General features: G+C 46.2%; 1 protein-coding gene across 3 annotated transcripts in view; it reads right to left on the reverse strand.

Moving 5' to 3' along the window:
• Positions 1 to 4582: 4582 nt before the first annotated feature.
• Positions 4583 to 19583, reverse strand: part of ZNF341 (zinc finger protein 341) — a 50600-nt gene continuing 35599 nt past the window's right edge. For all 3 annotated transcript variants that reach the window (XM_036245445.1, XM_036245446.1, XM_036245447.1), the window contains 6 exons: positions 17421 to 17629; positions 12731 to 12827; positions 10881 to 11013; positions 7843 to 7954; positions 7512 to 7582; positions 4583 to 6143 (listed from right to left, as the gene is read on the reverse strand). In XM_036245445.1, coding sequence (XP_036101338.1) covers positions 5614 to 6143; positions 7512 to 7582; positions 7843 to 7954; positions 10881 to 11013; positions 12731 to 12827; positions 17421 to 17629 — 1152 coding nt within the window. In that variant the 3' untranslated portion in view covers positions 4583 to 5613. The remainder of the gene's footprint in view (positions 6144 to 7511; positions 7583 to 7842; positions 7955 to 10880; positions 11014 to 12730; positions 12828 to 17420; positions 17630 to 19583) is intronic.

The following is a 19583-nucleotide window of genomic DNA, read 5'->3' on the forward strand; positions in this document are numbered from 1 at the left end:
CTTTTGCTTCTTCCAAAGGGGATCTCTACAGATCATTGTTTGGTTTACAATGTATTATCAATGCCAGAACTATACCTAGCATTTAATAGGTGCTCAATAAATATTTGTCAAATGAATCAATGAATAGACTGAGGTAAAAGCGACCTGGGTGGCAGGAGAACAGGGTCTGGACTCATTCTTGCCATGATGAGACCTTAGACAAGACCTTTTCCTTTTCTGGGTCCGTTTGTTCTGATTCTACAAAGGGCCCAAGACCCTGAAGTTGGGTCCCTGCCTCCTGCCTCAGGGTTCTGTGCCTGACCATGCATCAGCCACCCTTGGTGAGTAGGAGGTCTCCACCAACCCTGAAGTAGAATCTGCTAACCTCGCTGACTACCACCCTTCAGGTCCTTGAGAATCTGTGAGGTCACTGGTTGGCAGCCTTGGGGTTTGGAAGCACCTGTAGTTGCAACCTCCACTCCTTCCTCCCCGGGGGAGACAAAACTAGTCCAACCAGTTCTCCTGGGCCACACAGGACACTTGCTCTGTCAACTGAGACTTTCAAGGCACCACCTATCATCTGTCCCAGATATTTCCAGCTCCCTCTTAAAATGGAAATGTCCTTTATATCAGATATTAACTTCCAGGGCTTTGGGTCAGTGTTTCTCAGCCTACATGGCAGATCCTACTGGGAAAAACTCACTCTTGACCTCTGTGGGACAGGAGGAGGGGATGGATAGAGTGGGCCTTGTTCCCTCACAGGGCTGCTGTCGTTCATTCATCCAACAAATATTGATAGAGCAACTCCTGGGCAGTTCTAGGCACTATTAAACATCAGTGAACAAAACAGACAAAAGACCTTGTCCTTGTGGAACTTTTGTTTTTAATGAGGGAAACAGACAACAAAGAAATGTCTAATATAATGTCAAGGATGAATAAAAATGAAGCAGTGTAAGGAACTAGAGTGTGACGGGGGTAGGGTGGGAGCTGATTTAGATAGATTGTCCAGGAAAGGCCTCTCAGAGGGAATGACTTTTGGACAAAGGTGAATGGAGTGAGAGAGCCAGCCATATGAAAATACATTCTAGACAGAGGGAACAGCAAGTGCAAAGGCCCTAAGACAGGAACTAGCTTATATGATGGAGGAGCAGCAAGAGAGCAGGTGTGGCTGGAGGGAGAGAAGAAAAGATGGTAGGAGAGGAGGGCCACATCATGTAGAACCTTGAAATCTACAGGGAAAACTTTATACTGTATTTCATTCTGGGAGAGATCAAAAGCCACTAGAGGGTTTTTAAACAGGAAAGTGGGCCCAGCCAGTGTGGCTCAGTGGATTGAGTGTCATCCCATGGGTTGAGAGGTCCCTGTTGGATTCCTGATCAGGGTACATGCCTGGGCGTGGGCTTGATCCCCAGTAGGGGGCGTGCAAGAGGCAGTCAATTGATGTTTCTTTCTCAAATAGATGTTTCTATCTCTCTCTAAAAAATCAGTTTTAAACAGGAAAGTGGCATAATCTGATTCAGGGTCTAGAAAGATCCCATGGGCTGTTGTCAAGAGAATGGATTATGGTGGGAAAAAGCAGGGAGAGGGCTGACACAGTCACCCATGCAAAAGAGGCTGGCAGCCTGGACAGGACCGTGATGGCCAGGGGGATGAACAGGGAGGAGCTGAAACCTTGAAGAAGTGGTTCTAAATAAAACCCCAGCTTAAGAGAGCAGGTGAGAGTTTAGAGATCCTAAGCCAAGGCAGGAACTTTGAACTTTACACATTCTGGCTGTGAATCCTTGGACAGGTTGCTATACATCCCTGAGCCACTGAACATGATAGAGCTTGTTTCCAAGGGGTATCTTGAGGACTCAGTGACAGGTAAATAAGGCACAGAGCACCGGGCTTGGTGCTTAGTAGACAGTAAAGTTAGCCACAACTCAACTCCACACATTTATTGATAGAGAAACTGAAGCCAGCTAGCTTAGACACTGACAGAGGACTGGAAGGGGGAGAGAGAACAGGAAGCAGGACTTACAGGGTTCCTCATGTTGTATACCCACAGAGTCCAGACAGTAAAATGGATGAGTAAAGTGGTCCAGGAGCGTGAAAAATTACGTGAGTCTCTCTAACCATCTTGTTTACCCACTTTTGAGAGACATGGGAAATTGAAAATATTTCTCTACTCTAAGATAAATCAACATAAGTACAGTAAGTAGCAATTAACATTCAGCTGCAATGTCAGGGAAACAACAGTGAAGAATGGCAACTATGGCCCCGGCCAGTGTGCTCAGTGGTTAGAGTATTGGCTGGTGAACCGAAGGGTTGCAGGTTCAATTCCAGGTCGAGGCAAGGGCACATATTGGGTTGCAGGTTCAATCTCTGGCCCCAGTCAGAGTGTGTCCAGGAGGCAACCAGTTGATGTGTCTCTTTCACATCATTGTTTTTCTCTCTCTCCCTCCCTCCCTTCCACTCTCTGAGAACTCAATGGAAAAAGTATCCTTAGGTGAGGATTAACAGGAAGAAAATAATAATAATGGCAACCACGGCCATATGGAATGCATGTGCCTACTGAAAGGGGCTGGCTAGCAGCTTCACCTAGCTGCTGCCCCACTGTGAGATACCTCAATTTTTAATTTTAGAAGACAGAAATCCAGATTTTGGGGTAAGATCTCCCAATTTTAATTAAATTTTCTAATTGATTCTGGATATGGGACACAGTACATTTTTATATATTGATCTTGTTATTATTTCACCCTCTGATCCTTCTAGCATTTGGCTAGGCCTCCAACATAATGTTGGTGTCATGACAGAAGGCATCTTTGTCTTGTTCCTAATACAGAGGAAATGCATCTCACTTTCACCATTGCAGTAGGTTTTCAATTTTATTATTTTTAAATGTTGGCTCATTTTTTCAAACACTATGAAAGCTAAACAAAGTTTCTCTGTAGACTGGAATCAACCTATGGGCTGCCAATTTGTGATCTTTACCTGAATTCTCTCTCTGAATTACAACAATTTCATTGGATAGGAATTATTTATTCTCTCCATTTGATATATGAAGACAGGGAAGTTCAGATGGGTAGAGTGACTTGCCACAGTCACACAGCTGGGAAAAGGCAGAGCCAGAATTCAAACCCAGCTCTTCCTGATGCCAAAATCTGTGGATCCTGGATGCCCAGGACAGCCACTTTACACTATACTCTGTCTAGTACCCCAGGGCTCTATAAGAAACCCTGGTGTCCTGAGTGACCCTTGACTAAGGGCCTTCCCCTCTTGGATCTCAGTATACCCATCTGCCAACCTGGGGGGAAGGTTCAGCTATGGGAACCCCAATATTGTGCCACCTTCCTCCCATGTAGTCCAACTCTGCATCTGTTAAATATTACACCTGATCTTGGTATCTCTGTGACCTGGCTCTGCCACTTAGTTCTGCATGGCTTGGGGTAGCTTAACCTCAATGTGCCTCTTGCCTCATCTCAGCTGTAAAATGGAATTAAACACAGCACCTACCTTGAAGTGCTTAGGACACACCAAGCCAGCATAAGTAAACGTTAATCCTCATGATTCTGGTAAACATGCATGCCTGTGTACACTAACAGGAAGAGGCAAAAAATAACTTAAACAGTTGTACTAAGATGAAAATGTGGTTTTAAACATTTCCTTTAATGTCACAAATTTTAAAAATGTTTAATGCCTCCCATGACTCATCCATTGTGCAGAGAATAAAGTCCAAAGTCCTTAACCCCACATCCAAATATCAACCCATATTTCAATAGAGCAAAGTGGCTAACAGCACAAGGAGACAGACCTCCACAGCCTGAATATCAGCTCTGTGACTTACTAGCTGCATGAGCTTGGGCAAGGAACTTTGCCTCTCTGTGCCTGTTTCCTAACCTATAAAATAAGGAAAGTAACAATTCTCACCTAATGGGGCTGAGGTGATGTGAAATAAAAGACTTAGTATGGTGTCCATAATACATCCATGTGGAGGCTTGAACATACTAGCAATTATCATGATCTACCCACTGCCTGTAAATCTCTGGTCACCCTGGACCATTCACTGGCGGCACCGGAATACAACAGGCCTTGCATTGTCATACCTCAGTCTTTGTTCATACCTTGCCTTCCCTAACCATCCATCCATTAAAACTCTGTATCAAGGCCCAGGTCAAGTGTCACTTCCTCTGAAGAGATTTCATGTCTCCACTAGTCCCTCTCCTGGCTTTTGAGGGCTGGGTACACTTACAACTCTCCCCCCTCAGCTATGCACTACTGCCTCATTTGTCCCTCCGATTGTATCCTACCCTTCCTGAGGATGCGGGGAAGTCAGGCTTGCTCTGAGTTCCAGCCCTGGGCTCCAGCCCAGATGTCTGAGGGATGTGCCAGCCTTCAAGGAAACTCAGTTATCAAACTGAGTCCAACAGTTCCGCCACATCCTGCCCTGTCCCCTCCTGAGCCTCAGTTTCCCCTCCTATAACTGGGGCAATGTAGCCCAGTAGGGTGGTTGTAAATATAAATTAGGAAACTCAGTCAAGGCCCCTTTTCTCTCTCCCAGCCTCCCAATGAGCCTGGTTTGCTTACTGCCAGACTAGCTTGGGATGGGATAGGATAGGGAATGCTGGATGCAGGAGCATTTATGGCCATCCAGAGGTCTGCTTTATATGGACCTCTGGTTCTAGTCAGAGTTTCTGATTCCAAAGGGTTTAGGGGCAAGGCTCAGGATTCTGCATTTTGAAAAGCAAGTAGAAACTCCTTCTTCTGGGTGTTTCCAAGGGCTATGTTCTGAAACAGCCATTCTGGGAGCACACCACCTCTCTATGGCTAATTGGGCAGCACAGCCCTATATGAGGGGCTATGGACCTCTAAGCTCCCCCACACTTTAGAGGGGAGAATGCTGCTACAGAGGGAATAAGAAGGAAATTACCAAAGCTAGGGCCCGAGCCATGTGGACACAAAGTTTGATAAAAACATTTATTGAGCACTTTCCAAGTGCCAGGCACTATGTGAACCCTTTGCACATTTCATCATACCAGATCCCCATGACAGCTCTATGAGGTAGTACTGTTACAAGCCTCATTTTACAGATAAGGAACATAGGGCTCAGAGAGGTGATGTGACTTACCCAAGGTCACACAGCAAGTGAGTGGCAGTGCTTGGATTTAAAGCTAGATCTGGCTGATAGCTGCACTCCAACCACAGCACCTGAGTACCTACATCACAGAGTTATCTGAAGATACTGTGAGGAGCCATATGTAAAAAGATATAGCAGATGGGAGCTCTGACTGCAGGCCACCCCTAAGGCAGCCCAGAGGGAGGTGGGCAGGACCATCCTGTCTTCTCTGTTAGGCATCCCAAACACAAGCCTGGATCAGCCAGACCCTGGGCCACTCAGGCTCAGCTACCTCTCTTGCCATCACTCCTGCCTAGAAGCCATAAACAGCCCTGCCCCAGGTCCCAGAATGCTACAGGGCTTTCCAGAAGGATAGGGGACACAGCAGGGCGGTCACAGGCCAGGGTTTATAGTTGACATTTCAAAAGGTTTTCCACTGACAGCTCATTCCATTGGGAAGGATCTTAGTCTGCCTCCAGAGGCCGTGGACCCAAAGGTGAGCATCAGGCTGGGCCATGGAAGCAAACACGACAGGTCCATCACTCTGAGGCCTGGATGTAGACAGGCACAGCAAGCATGGCACATGGGCCATCAGCCCCTGCTTGCAGCTCTGCCAGCGCCAGGTTGGGTCCCAGGCCCTCCCCATGCCCAGGCACGACCAGTTCAGGTTCGCTGCCCACTGTGCCACCCACGACAATGGACAGCACAGCATCTGGTTCTGAGAAGGGTGGCTTGCCTGGGGCAGACTCTGGGACTGGCCCAGCCCCTGTGTCCTTCAACTCCTCCAGCCCCAGCGGGTCAGGCAGGGAGGTCACTACCTTGTGACCACCACTGCTGCCACTGCGGGGGGCTGCCCTCCTCCGGGGGGGCCGCCGGGATTGCAGGTCCTTATCCTTTTGGGGGCCGAGGCGGCAACGGTGATCCTTGAGGTATTTGTGGCGGGAAAAGCCCTTGGCGCAGCCTGCACAGCGGAACTTGTAGTTGCCCGTGTGGGCACGCTGGTGCTCGGCGAGATGGGCGCGGCGGCTGAACGACTTGCTGCACATGGCGCACTTGTGGAGCTTCATGCCTGGTGGGGAGGGGAAGTCAGTGAGAGGCACCCAGACCCTTTACCCTGCAATGGTGTCCCTGCACTTAGAATAAAACCCAGTCTCTCGGCTGGCCTACAAGCATCTGTGTGATCTGGGCCCTGTTACCTTCAGTCTCATCTCCCAGCACTGTACCAGCCATACTCATTCTCTTCAAATGCATCAAGCTAGTTCCTCCTTCTAAGCCTTTGCACTTGTTGTTTCCCTCTGCCTGGAACAGCTTACTCAGCCCCCAAATCTTGGCTAACTTTCCCAGGTGTAGCATCTCTCTCCTCTCTGGTCTGCCTGCCTCATGCTGGACCCCTAAGATCATTCCCTATAGGGCAGCTAGTAACATCTTTGTAAAACACATAAAGGATCATGATATTCCCTGCTCCAAACCCTTTAATGAGTCCCCAAGTTTCTCAAAAAGCTCCGTGCAGTCTGACCTGACTGATTCTCCCATGGTGCCCCCAGTGCCTCACACATGGTAGGTTCTTAATAGTCACTCACTGCGTTAGTCACTGGTGCCTCCACAACACACGAAGTCACTCCAGCCCACATGCAGCCTGAGCCACAGCCCCCTCAGCCTCCCTGGCTTAAAGAGGGGCAGTGCCTTGCCTGAAGCAAGTGGCAATGCCAAAACTCAAACCCAGGACCTCTGTCTCCAAGTCCCTGATCTACTTTCCCAGTTTTCAAACCTTCTTTTTTAACCACTAAATCCTTTCTGTAAACCGGTGGTTCTTAACCAGGGGTGATTTTACCCCCAGGAGATATTTTTCATTGCCATAAATGTGGGGGAGAAGCCAATGACATCTAGTGGGTAGACCAGGGATGCTACTAAACATCCTACAATGCATAGCGCAGGCCCCTATGACAACAAATTATCGGGCCCCCCAAAATCAATAGTGCCAAGGTTGAGAAACCCTGTCCTAGACCAAAGACTATGTGGAAAGCCAGCCAAGCCGCTCTGGGGAAGCTTGGTGAGGCCCCAGGAAACTGAGGAGTGGTGTGGAGACCCCTGATCCACATCTCAGATGCTCTTCTCTGCCAAAAGGACCAAAGAACGTTCTTGGCCTTATCTTGGGCCCAGTCAGAATCTGATTTCCCTCCATACCTGATCCACACTTCGAACACACTGGGAACCTCTCTGATTTACAGGTATCTCCTCTCAACTCGGCTTCCCCCTCAGCCTGAGGGACTGTGTCTGACTTACCTCTACGCAACTGAAGGACTCTAACCCAGGCCCGGCTCATGGCTCACATGAGCAAAAGTCTGTTGGCTGAGACAACAAGCCTTACAGGATGTGTCTGGGGAGCCTGCCCCAGGGGGCTTAGGCTGAACCAGACCCTCCTAGCAGAGCCACTTACCAGAGTGGGAGAGGATATGAGCCTTCAGTTTATCTGGCCGGTTGAACTCCTTACTGCAGCCTGTGTGTGTCCTAAAACCCAAAGCCACTGGTCAGGGGGTGCTCACCAAGTTCAGGACCCTCTTGCTGGTCCCTCTGCTAGCCCTGGACATGAGGACTCTCTTGTCCATTCTAATGGCTAGGCAAAGAAGCAGGGTGGGGAGTGAAGCTGGCAGGTGGGGCATAGGACAGGATAAAAAAAAAAAAGAGAGGGCCCTCAGTCCTCAGACCTGATACCTTTCTGTCCCACCACTGAGTAAACCTGCGCCCCCTCCACGCCAGACTCTACTCACGAGAAGGGGCATTTGTATTTCTTGAATGGCTCATGGATCAACATGTGTCTCTTCAGTTTGTCTTTGCGGTTGAATGCGGACTCACACACTGAGCATTTGTAGGGCTTCTCTCCTGTAAGAGGAGACACAGACACGGGGATGAGGATCCCATGAGGTGGGGTCTGAACATGGGGGTCCTCACGAAGGGCAGCAGCTCCTCTAGGGAGGTGGCCTGGGAGAAAATAACTACTCCCATTCCTCATGACTTTGTTTTGCCAAGAAGAGGGAGCCATTTTAGATGATAGGGTGGTCAGGAAAGGCGTCCCCATGTGATGTGAGACCAGAGGTAGTAAGGGAGCAAGCCATGTGGAAACCTGGGAGTAAGGGTCCCAGACAGAAGGAAAGAAGGGGGCGCTTAGGGTGTTTGAGGAACAATAGGGATGCCAGTGTGGCTGGAACTGAATAGGGGGATGGAGAACAAGGTCAGCCTTCCTGGTCCATTAGGGAGGGCCCAGAAGGCCAAGGAAGGACTTCTGCTTTCACTCTGAGCTAGATGAGAAGCCTCCAGAGGGGCTGAGCAGGGGTGGGAAAGGATCTGACTGAAGAATTTCACAGGCTCCCTCTGGTTGCATGTAGAGAACAGACTGACGGGGAATGAGAGAGGAGAAAGGAAGGAGGATAGTACAAGAAATGGGAAGAGGTCAAGTACAGGCTATGTTTGGAATGCAGAACTGGCAGCCCTTGCAAATGGATTGGCTGTGGTGGTGTAAGAGGAAGGGAAGAGTCTAGAATGAGACTAAGGTGAGCCAAGAGACAGGGTAGATGGTCATGGCATTTACTGAAATGAGGTCCACCATGGGGGAGGAGGAATTATACCCTATCCGATTGGATCCTTGCAACAAGTCATGAGGTAAGTACAATCATGATCCCATTTCATAGATGAAAAAACTAAAGTTCATGGTCTATATCTAGTGGTTGGGGGAGCTAAGATTCTAGCCCAGCAGTGTGAGCCAGAGTCCACCTTAGTAGTCCCAGATTATCCTGCTATAGAACTAATATAAAATGTATTTTTGCCTGGCCGGTGTGACTCAGTGGTTGAGCGTTGACCCATGTACCAAGAGGTCACTAGTTCGCTTCCCGGTCAGGGCACATGCCCAGGTTGTGGGCCCAATGGGGGGCATGCAGGAGGAGGCCAATCGATGTTTCTATCTCTCTCTCCCTTCCTCTCTCTCTAAAATCAATAAAGAAAAATTATTTTTTTTAAAAAAGGTATTTTTTCACCATAGGTCATAGTAAAAACAAAACAAAACAAAACAAAACAAAAAAACCCCCAAAACTGAGAAACATTTGGATTGTTTATCTGAGGTAAGAGGGGGGTTTGTTTTCATTATATATGCTTTTGTGTTATCAAGGATTTTCTCCTAAGGTTTTCTCAATCTTTTGATCCTTTTCAATAAAAAAGAAAACCAGAAATTTTCAACTAATAAACAAACATTTTAAAAAGAAAAAGAAAAGGCCTGGCTGGTGTGGCTCAGTGGATTGAGCATCGTCCCATGGACAGAGAGGTCCCAGTTGGATTCCCAGCCAGGGCACATGCCCGGGTTTCAGGCTTGATCCCTAGTAGGAGGTGTGCAGGAGATAGCCAGTGAATGTATCTCTCTAACATCGATGTTTCTCTCTCCATTAAAAAAAAAAAAAAAAATCAATAAAAACATATATTTTTTAAAAATCCCTGGTCGGTTTGGCTCAGTGGTTCAGTGTCAACCCAAGGACTGAAGGCTCTCGGATTTGATTCCCGGTCAAGGGCACGTACCTGGGTTGCAGTTGGGGTCATGTAGGGTAATGTCTCTCTCACATTGTTGTTTCTCTCTTTCTCTCTCTCTCCCTCCCTTCCATTCTATCTAAAAACCAATGGAAAAAACCCAGCTAGTGTGGCTCAGTAGATTGTTTGTCCCATGGACTGAGAGGTCCCATTTCGATTCCTGGACAGGGCATATGCCCAGGTTTCCAGCTCGATCCCCAGTGGGGGTCGAGCAGGAGGCAGCTAATGGATGCTTCTCGCTCACATTTATGTTTCTATCTCTCTCTTCCTTCTCTCTCTAAAAAAATCAATAAAAACATATTTAAAAAAAAATCAATGAAAAAATATCTGCGGGTGAGGATTAACAACAAAAAAAGATTTTTAAGCCCTGGCCGGTTTGGCTCAGCAGTTAGAGCGTCGGCCTGCGGTCCAGAAAGACCCAGGTTCGGTTCCTGCTAAGGGCACGTACCTCAGTTACAGTTTGTCCCCGGTCTTGGTTGGGTCGTGCAGGTGGCAACCACTCAATGTGTCCCTTTCATATCCATGTTTCTCTCTCTCTCTCTTCCTCCCACTCTATCTGAACAACAACAAAAAAAGAAAAATGTCCTTGGGTGAGGATAAAAAAAAAAAAAAAGATTTTTAAAAAGTCAATGTGGCCCTGGCCGGTTTGGCTCAGTGGTTAGAGCGTCAGCCTGTGGTCCAGAGAGACCTGGGTTTGGTTCCCGCTAAGGGCATGTACCTCAGTTGCAGTTTGTCCCCAGCCCTGGTTGGGTCGTGCAGGTGGCAGCCACTCGATGTGTTCCTGTTGCATCGATGTTTCTCTCTCTTTCTCCCACTCTATCTGAACAAAAAATGAAAAAATGTCCTCAGGTGAGGATAAAATAAAAAAATTAAAAAATAAAAAATAAAATAAAAAGCCAATGTATCTCCACTGGGGAACTAAAGAGAGGGGGTATTGTCTAGATTTGGGTGCTAATTTTGTGGTGAGAGAAGTGCCCCCACCCCCAGGGACTCACAATGATCTGAGGGAACTGACTTTTAAGGGGCAGAGCCTAAAGAACCCCCACCAGCTTCCAGGGGCTGATCTCTGCCCCAGTGCTGGTGGGAAGATGGGTAGGGGGCCAAGAAGGAGATAGAAGGGGATGAGGGCTAAAGGGAGATGGGGAAGAAAACCAGAGAGGGATGGGAAGAACAAAGAGGGGGTTGGGGATGAGGGAGGTGAAGTAGGCAGGAGTTAGTGGGGGAGCTGGGTACCCACCTGAGTGGATGTGAGCATGCAGTTTGAGGTAGTGCTCCCGCCGGAAGAACTTCTTGCACACCTGGCACTTGAACCTGCCCCCACTGCCATGTGTGGGCAGGTGACGCCGCAGGTAGCGTTCACAAGGAAACACCTGGCAGAAGACAGGAGTCAGTTTCAGGTCTGACTCACTAGCCCTCATTACCTTCTGAGCTCAAGGGACCCCACATTTCCAGCCTTCCTATGGAAACAACTTCTTTCCTGCTCACCATGAATTAGGGCCCACAATGTCAGACATAGCCCTCAGAACATGATGGTTCCCACTACTCACCCATAAGCTCAGTCAAAACATGTCTGCTCTGAGCTTCTGCCCAGGCTGTTTTTTCTACCCAGAGGGCCTTTCTCTCTTAGCCTGACAAACTTCTACTCATCCTTCAAGACCCAATTCAGGTGAAGCCCTCTCTGACTCCACATTGCCATACCAGGCAAAGCAAATTCTGCCCTTGAATATACATTCACATTTTTTAAGTCAGTATTTAACCCACTGAATTACAGCTCTTTGCTTACATGGAATTTCCAAGAGGAAATAAAGAGGCTTTCATTTCCCAGCACAGGGCCTGTCAAATGACTGACAAGTAAAAGAATAAATGAAAAAAGTGAAGAAAAAATGCATGACCAATGAACATAGACAACAAAACAGGGGATGGGGTGGGGAGGAAGGGGAGGAGGGTGTCAATGGGGGAAAAATGAGAAACATCTGTAACAAAAACAATAAATAAAAAATTAAAAAAAAAGAAATAAAAAAGTGAATAAATAACTACAGAAAGGAATGAAAAGGTAATAAAAAGCCAGAACACCCAGAAGCCAAAATCTCCTTCCTCCCAGATACAGGATAGGTATTCATTCAATTGGTATAAAAAAGTGGTCAAGGGCACAGACCCAACTGCCCAACTACTTATTAGCCCTACTATTTCCTAGTTGGATGACCTTTCTGTGCCTTGGTTTTCCCATCTATAAAGTGGAAGAGTAATAATATGCCTATCTCCTAGGGTTAAATGAGTCAATTCAAGTAAAATGCTCAGAACAGCATCTGGCACATGGTTCTTGCTCAATTCATAATATATTTTACTTGAACCACAAATTCCAAAGCTCAAAATTAGACTATATAATTAGAAACATCTACCATGAGGCTGAAGTGAAACCAGGGCTGTTCTGGAAAATCTGCCATGTAAGGTTGTAAGAAAGTGAGTAGAACAAAGAAATAAGTTAAATACACCGGGGGGATACAATCAGCAAAATCCACACCTCAGGAAACTCCACAGGACCAATGGCCCAGTTTCTTCAACAAATAAATTAAAAGGAAAACAAAAGGATCAATGGTGTGGGAAACCTATATATATTAAAAGAAACGTTGGTCATATCAACCAACTGCAATATATAGACTTAATTCAAACAAACTTTACAAAAATTATGATGTTTTTAAGACAATTAGAAATTGGAATACAGCCTGGATATTTGATGATATTAAGGGACAAACTTCAATGAGGCTTTCCAGATTTGCTAAAAAGAAGAAACAACAATAACAAGGACAATAACACGTCAGGAAACTGATGGCTGCTGTTCAGATGCTGGGCCTGGCCTAGCACAGGCCTCATCCCGCACCAGCCCAGCAGCAGCCCCAGATGGCCATGTGTGGTGTCTGATGGGTAAGACAGGCCAGGCAGAGTTCTCACTCTTCAAAGATGAAATGTCTTCAGTGGAGACAACCCCAAGCTTTGCCTGCATGGGGTTAGCAAGGGATGAGGGGAGAAGGAAACAGTGAAGTTTTCATTCCACCACCTGTTGCCCCCAATTGTCGCAGGAGTACCTACCTTTTGACAGTGCGGGCAGGGGAAGTTATGAGTGGCGGTCTGTAGGTGGTGCTCCAGGGCCTCAGGGGTAGAGTATTTGTTGACACATTTGACACATCTAAATGGGAAGGGTAAGTGAGAGTGGTGTGTGGGGCTGGACTAGCCTAGCAGGCCCAGGAATCAGCCCTTCCCTTACCCCAGGGCCAACATTAGGAGGCAAAATCTTACTTTTAACTCATTCTCAAATCAGTCCACTCTTCTCACTAGCCACTGCCTCCATCCTAGTCCAAGCTGCCATTTTCTTCTACTGGGACATATGCAGGAGCCTCCTCACTGGCCCCCCTGTCCTACCCCACCCTCTAGAAGATCCATTACCCACAGGGGAGCCAGCAGTGCCTTTAAAAATCAAAATCAGACCATGTAATATCCTTGCTTAAAAGTCCCCACCTTGTGCCCTGGCTGGTTGGAGTGTCGGCCCATGCACTGAAGCTCAAGGGCACGTACCTGGGTTGCAGGTTTGATCCTTGGCCCCGAACTGGGCACATGTAGGAGGTAACCAATCAATGTGTCTCTCTCACATTGATGTTTCTCTCTTTTCTCTCTCTCTCTTTTCTCTCTCTCTCTCTCTCTCTCTCTGTCTCTCTCCCTCCCTCCCTCCCTCCCTCCCTTCCACTCTCTCAAAAATCAATCAATGGAAAAAATATCCTTGGGCAAGGATTAACAACAAAAAAAGTCCCCACCTTGGTCTAAAGGCCCTACTGGCTTGATCCACTTCTACCTCTCAGACTTCATCTTCACTGCCTAGCTCACTTACTCTACTCCTGCCACTCTGAACTCCTTAATGTACCTCAAACACACCAAGACTGATCCCACTTGTGGGCCTTTGTACTTGCTATTTCTATGATCTGAAATACTATTCCCCAGTCTTCCCCTGACATCACCTTCTCATCCTTCATGTCTCAATTCAAATATTACTTCCTCCTGTCTTAAGTTGCCCCCCTCTGCCTACCTCTTCTTATTATGTCACCCAGGTTTATTTTCTTCTCACCACTTATTACCTGGAATTATTTTATTTGTTTGCTTACTTGATTATTATCTGTCTCCTCCACCAGCAAATGAGATCTGGAGACAAGGACCATATCTAATCTTTTCACAAATTGCTCTGAGCACCACTGACAATCTGTTACATGAAAGAGTCAGACAGACAAGGCTCCAGGCCTGGTTCTTTCCCATTTCTGACTCTCAGTCTCCTCATCCATAAAATGGGTTGAGAATCCCAAATAGACTTGCCCCTCATTCCTACTTAAGATTATCATGAGAGTAAAAGGATACAACTGTGCTAAACAGTTCATAAACCACAAAGCACTATACACAGTCTTTACTGTAAACAGTCTTTATATCACTGTGGCTAATATGCCTGCAAAATAGCAGTTTCACATCACAAACCTGAAGAAGACCTCACTGTCTCCCCACCATGAAAACATCTGCCAGCAAATAAACTCATTTACGATGCAGTGCCAGTGAGGAATGCCACAGGTATGCCAAAAACAAAAACATGGTCTTGCCATCTGTATACCAGGACCACCATGAGAAACCAGCAGGCAGGCTGCACCTGTGGAGTGCCCAAGGGACCCCCTCAAACCACACACTGAAAACAAGCTAAATGCTTCCACAATAAAAAAGAAAGAGGAGGTGCGGTGGGAGAACTACCAGGAGGGCAGAAACCTCCCAAGCTGGTGGGAGGGAGAGGACAAGAATCACACCAGCTTCAGCAGTGAGGAAACACAGGTTTATATGGGAAATAGTTTAGCAATAATCACTAAAATTAAAACCCTGCCAGAAACACCACCCTAACTAAGTCATCCTAGGTAACTTCCCCAGCAACAATGTAAACCAACATCTTGTACCTCCTGATATAATGCACTGAGAAGGACACAGTGTCACCTTGTGATATTCCTGCTAAAAGAGCCAATTTGAGTCTCAATGTCTTCATCTTCAAAAAGAATAGAATACCACTATGGACTGAAATGTGTCCCTCCAAAATTCATATGTTGAAGCCCTAACCCTTAATGTAATAATGGTATTTGGAGATGGGGCCTTCAGGAGGTGACTAAGAGTTAGATGGCACCATGAGTATGGGGGTCTTCATGATGAGATTAGTGCCCTTATTAGAAAAGACCAGAAAACCCTGGCCAGTTTGGCTCAGCGGTTAAAGCGTTGGCCTGCGGTCCAGAAAGACCTGAGTTCAGTTCCCGCTAAGGGCGCGTGCCTCAGTTGCAGTTTGTCCCTGGCCCTGGTTGGTCATGCAGGTGGCAGCCACTTGATGTGTCCCTTTCATGTCGATGTTTCTCTCTCTCTCTCTCCCTCCCACTCTATCTAAACAGAAATTGGAAAAAAATGTCCTCAGGTGAGGATAAAAAAAAAAGACCAGAGAGATAAGGCAACTTCTGTCTCATGTGTCTACAGTATTTTGTTATAGCAGCCTGAGCTAATACAACCTACCTCCCAGGATTGTAGGGATCAATGTTCCTAAGTCAGAGCCTGGCACATAGTAGGTGCTCCCTTCCTTTTACTTGGCATCTCAGTCCTGAGGGCCACAGAGCCAAAGGAACTTATAGATAATACACAGACTAGAAGAGCAAAAGCAAAAGCATACGTCTTCTGAGTACAAATCTCCATGCCTTTGGTAAAAGCCTCACCTGGCTTTCCTGTCTCTCTGGCCCCACTTCCCAATCTCCCCAGGGTTAGCTGCCTTATACACCATTGCATGAGTCCCAGTCCCCCCGCCAATTTCTCAAATCTCTTGTTATTTCTACAAGGCCCTCATGCCCTGGCCCCACCTCCTCCCCCAGCCCTCATCTAAATATCAATTCCCACATCTACTCTATGTAACAGTCATTCTAAACCACTTGCTATTTTATTTTATATTTCTACACTTGTTGGTCTTCCTGCTAGGAATGCACTCCACCCTACCCACTGCCAACCTGGCAAAATCCTACTCATCCTTCAAAACCCAGTTCAGATACCACTGCTCCTGGGACACCTTCCCTGCCCTACTGCTGACTGTGGTACTTCTATACTACACACACACACACACACACACACACACACACAGTATTTTATCACAGTATACAGTAAAAATATTTATATATTTGTCTCCCTAAGCAGCCCATGAATTCTAACTCAAGGTCTATATTTACTTATCTCTGAACTTCAGAAGTTCACCCAGGAATTACAGTGGGGCCCTCTTAACAGAGGTCATCAGCCAAGTCCTCGCAGTTACAATTTTGTATAAAGAAGCAAAAGCCATTTAACATGAAAATATTCACTAACAACTAAAGGAGTCCTTAAACAAATCCTTGTTTTTCACTAAGATGTATCTCCATGCATTATTTGCTGGGCTCTGTGAAGCAGCAACACAGAGCAAATGCACAGCAAAATAACTGCAAGGCAAAAATGCAGGACTTCACAAAGCTACAAAAGTGATGTTGCATATCTGCAAATAACATCATCAACAAAGGAGAGTCTGGAGGAGGGGCCGGAATACAATTGAGGAAGAGAAACTCAAAAGGCTGATCACAGGAATGACAGCTCCAAACAGGATGATTTGAGGATCTGAGGATTAAAAATATGTGGCAAAACTGAGGGACCCTCTTTATGACTGTAACATAAAACTAATGTGATGTAAAAAGGACGGTCAGAAAAAATGACCCCCAAATCAAATCTACACTTGATGCATTCCTTGTTCATTCTAAGAATCAGCATATATCTTCAAGTTCAACCTAAATTTTATATATTATTAAAAAAATGATCTTGCCCTGGCTGGTGTGGTTCAGTTGGTTGAGTGTCATGCCATGCACTAAAAGGTCACCAGTTCGATTCCCGGTCAGGGCACATGCCTGAGTTAAGGGCTCGAACCCCAGTAGGGGGCGTGCGGTAGGCAGCCAATTGATGCTTCACTCTCGATGTTTTTCTCTCTCTTCCTCTCTCTCTAAAATCAATAAAAACATATTTTTAAAAAAGAGAATCTTTGCCTGGCCGGTGTGGCTCAGTGGTTGAGAATCAACACATGTAACAAGAGGTCACCAGTTCGATTCCCAGTCAGGGCACATGGTTGTGGGCCAAATCCTCAGTGGGGGGCATGCAGGAGGTGGTCAGTCGATGTTCTCTCTCATCAATGTTTCTATCTCGCTCGCCCTCTCCCTTTCTTTCTCTCTAAAATCAATAAAGAAAAAAATTAATAAAATAAAATAAAAAAGAAAATCTTATTTTTGTGATTTTTGCTTTCAAACATGCTTAATTCTTTTTTCATTCTAAGAATCTGTGTACCATTCCAACTGTAACCTAAATTTTGTAAATTATCAGAAAAAATAATATTTTCATAATATTCTTAGCATAGAAAAAAAAAATCAAATCTTTTTTCCATATAACAAGGAAAGACCGGTTTCCCCTGTTTAGGATTTTTTTTTTTTTTTTTTTTTTTAGGATAAATGTCTGCCAAGTTAAAGAATGCTATAAGGAGGGCGAGCATCTCTCCCCCTCCCCCCCCCCCCCCCCGCCAGTATTAAGGCCCAGAACCCACTCTCCAGGCTGGACCCCAGCTTGGAGACTCAGTTCCCCCTCTGAGGTGTGTGCTGGTCCTGAGAGTGAGAACCACCGAGGCCGCAGACCCCGGGGACCCCTGCGAGAGAGGAAGTGGGAGGACACCTACTTGTAGACCGTGCTGTCCTTCTTGGGGCTGTGCTGCGGCAGGAGGCTGTGGGAGTACTGGTGTACACCCAGGTCGTACAGCGAGGGAAAGTCCTTGCCGCAGAGGTGGCAGCGGTAGCTCAACTCCTCCTGGTGGCTCTTGATGTGTTCCAGAAATGTGTCGAGCTTTGGGAACGTCTGGGCGCAGCTTTTGACCACACACTTGTACACCTTGATAGCAGATGTGGGGCAGATAAGGGGAGGCAGGAGAGCTGCCTCCACTGCAGCCCCTTGCCCTGTGGCATCCGCCTGGAACACTGTTGGTGAAGACCCTACCTCTGTTCCCCTGCTCCCCTGCTGCTAGAGCCCTGGTTTTATTTTGATAGGAGGGCTCTCTCCTCTCCGCCCATCACAGTGACCCCATTGCCCTTTCCTCAGGCTCTGTGTTACCTGAGAATATTTAGAAAAATTTCCCTAAATCCAAAAATACTGTAGAAAAGATGACACTGTGTCCTTCCAATGTCATTCTAGAGTAGTAGCTCTCAACTGAAGTTTGCGTGACAATAACAAATTGCTGGGCACCACCCCCAGAGTATCTGATTTAGTAGGTCTGGTGATCTGAACTTGTGCATCCTAACAAGTACCCAGGTGATGCTGGTCCAGGAACCTCACTTTGAGAAATGCTGTTTAATAAGCCTGTCCAGGGTAATCTCACTCTCTGGGGAAATGTGCATTGTTTTGACTATTTACCACTGATTAGAATCCAGACTCTAAAGTTAAATATTAACTTGTACAAGACTGATCTGAAATAAATTATTTTTGTCAGGTAGAAAAGATAACCCAAAGGTCATGGGTTTTGTTGCCCTGTAGGACAGTAACCAGATTTGTACCTAACTTAGCAATCTTATTTCAGAATTTCTTTTTTCCCTGACAGTTATATATAAAGGTATAAATATCAGTGTCTCATATCCTCTTTTGAACTGACTTTGTCATCCTTCCAGGTCCCTGATTAATGAGTTATGTAAAATTCAAACTCACGCTCACTATGTTATTTACATGAAAATTATGTTTTTAACATTTTTTTTTTTTTTTATCCTCACCCGAGGACATTTTTCCATTTTTTGTACAGAGAGAGTGGGAGGGAGAGAGAGGAAGAGAGAGAGAGAAAAACATCGACGTGAAAGGGACACATCGAGTGGCTGCCACCTGCACGACCAACCAGGGCCGGGGACAAACTGCAACCGAAGTACGTGCCCTTACCTTAGCGGGAACCAAACCCGGGTCTCTCTGGACCGCAGGGCGATGCTCTAACCGCTGAGCCAAACCGGCCAGGGCTGTTTTTAACATTTTTAAAATTTTACTTTGAAAAGTGGTACATACTTCTGGTTGCCTATACAATTCCAGATGCTCCTTCTTCCTAACAAAGTGAACCATGATTTGCTCAAGAAGGCAACATGCCCAGTTAAAGTCATCCTGTATACCAAAGGTGGCAGGGTTCATTCGATTCCCAGTCAGGGCACATACTCAGGTTGTGGATTTGATCCCAGGTCAGGGTACATGCAGGAGGCAACCAACTGATATTTCTTTCTCACATCGATGTCTCTCTCTCTCTTTCTATCTTCCTCTCTCTTAAAATAATTTTTTGATCCCATCTTCCTGGCTCCCTTGCATATAGTGTCAGTTATGTGACTCCTTTCTTACCAATGATATGTAAGGTAGTAATCTTTAGAAAAGGCATCACTCCCAGAACAAAAAGGCAAAAGCTTCCTAGGAAAATCCCCTCTGCCTTTTGCATTTTCCCTCACTAGAATACAGGTGTGATGGCTGGAGATACAGCAGCCACCCTGCAACCTTGAGAATGAAAGCCACATGCTAAGGATAGCAGAACAGAAAGCCAGAAAAAGCCTGAGTCCATGATGACATATCTCACCTGCTATACAAGCCCAACACTGTCTACTTATGGACTTCTTATGCTGTGACTTCTTATGATGTAAGAGAAATAAAAGCATAACTATAAGCCAGTTTTCTATTATTTGTAGCAGAATAATGCAATCCTAAATGACAGAGCACATGCACTAGCTCTGACCAAGAAGAGATATTCAAGGAAAGGTTTCCTTGCTTCTAAAAAAGATAGTCCCTTTTTGCTCATGAATAAGATTGTGTCTGGACCTAAAAAGAGTGGCCA

Source organism: Molossus molossus, unplaced genomic scaffold (assembly GCF_014108415.1).
Source record: "Molossus molossus isolate mMolMol1 unplaced genomic scaffold, mMolMol1.p scaffold_m16_p_6, whole genome shotgun sequence".
In the NCBI taxonomy this organism is placed as follows: domain Eukaryota; kingdom Metazoa; phylum Chordata; class Mammalia; order Chiroptera; family Molossidae; genus Molossus; species Molossus molossus.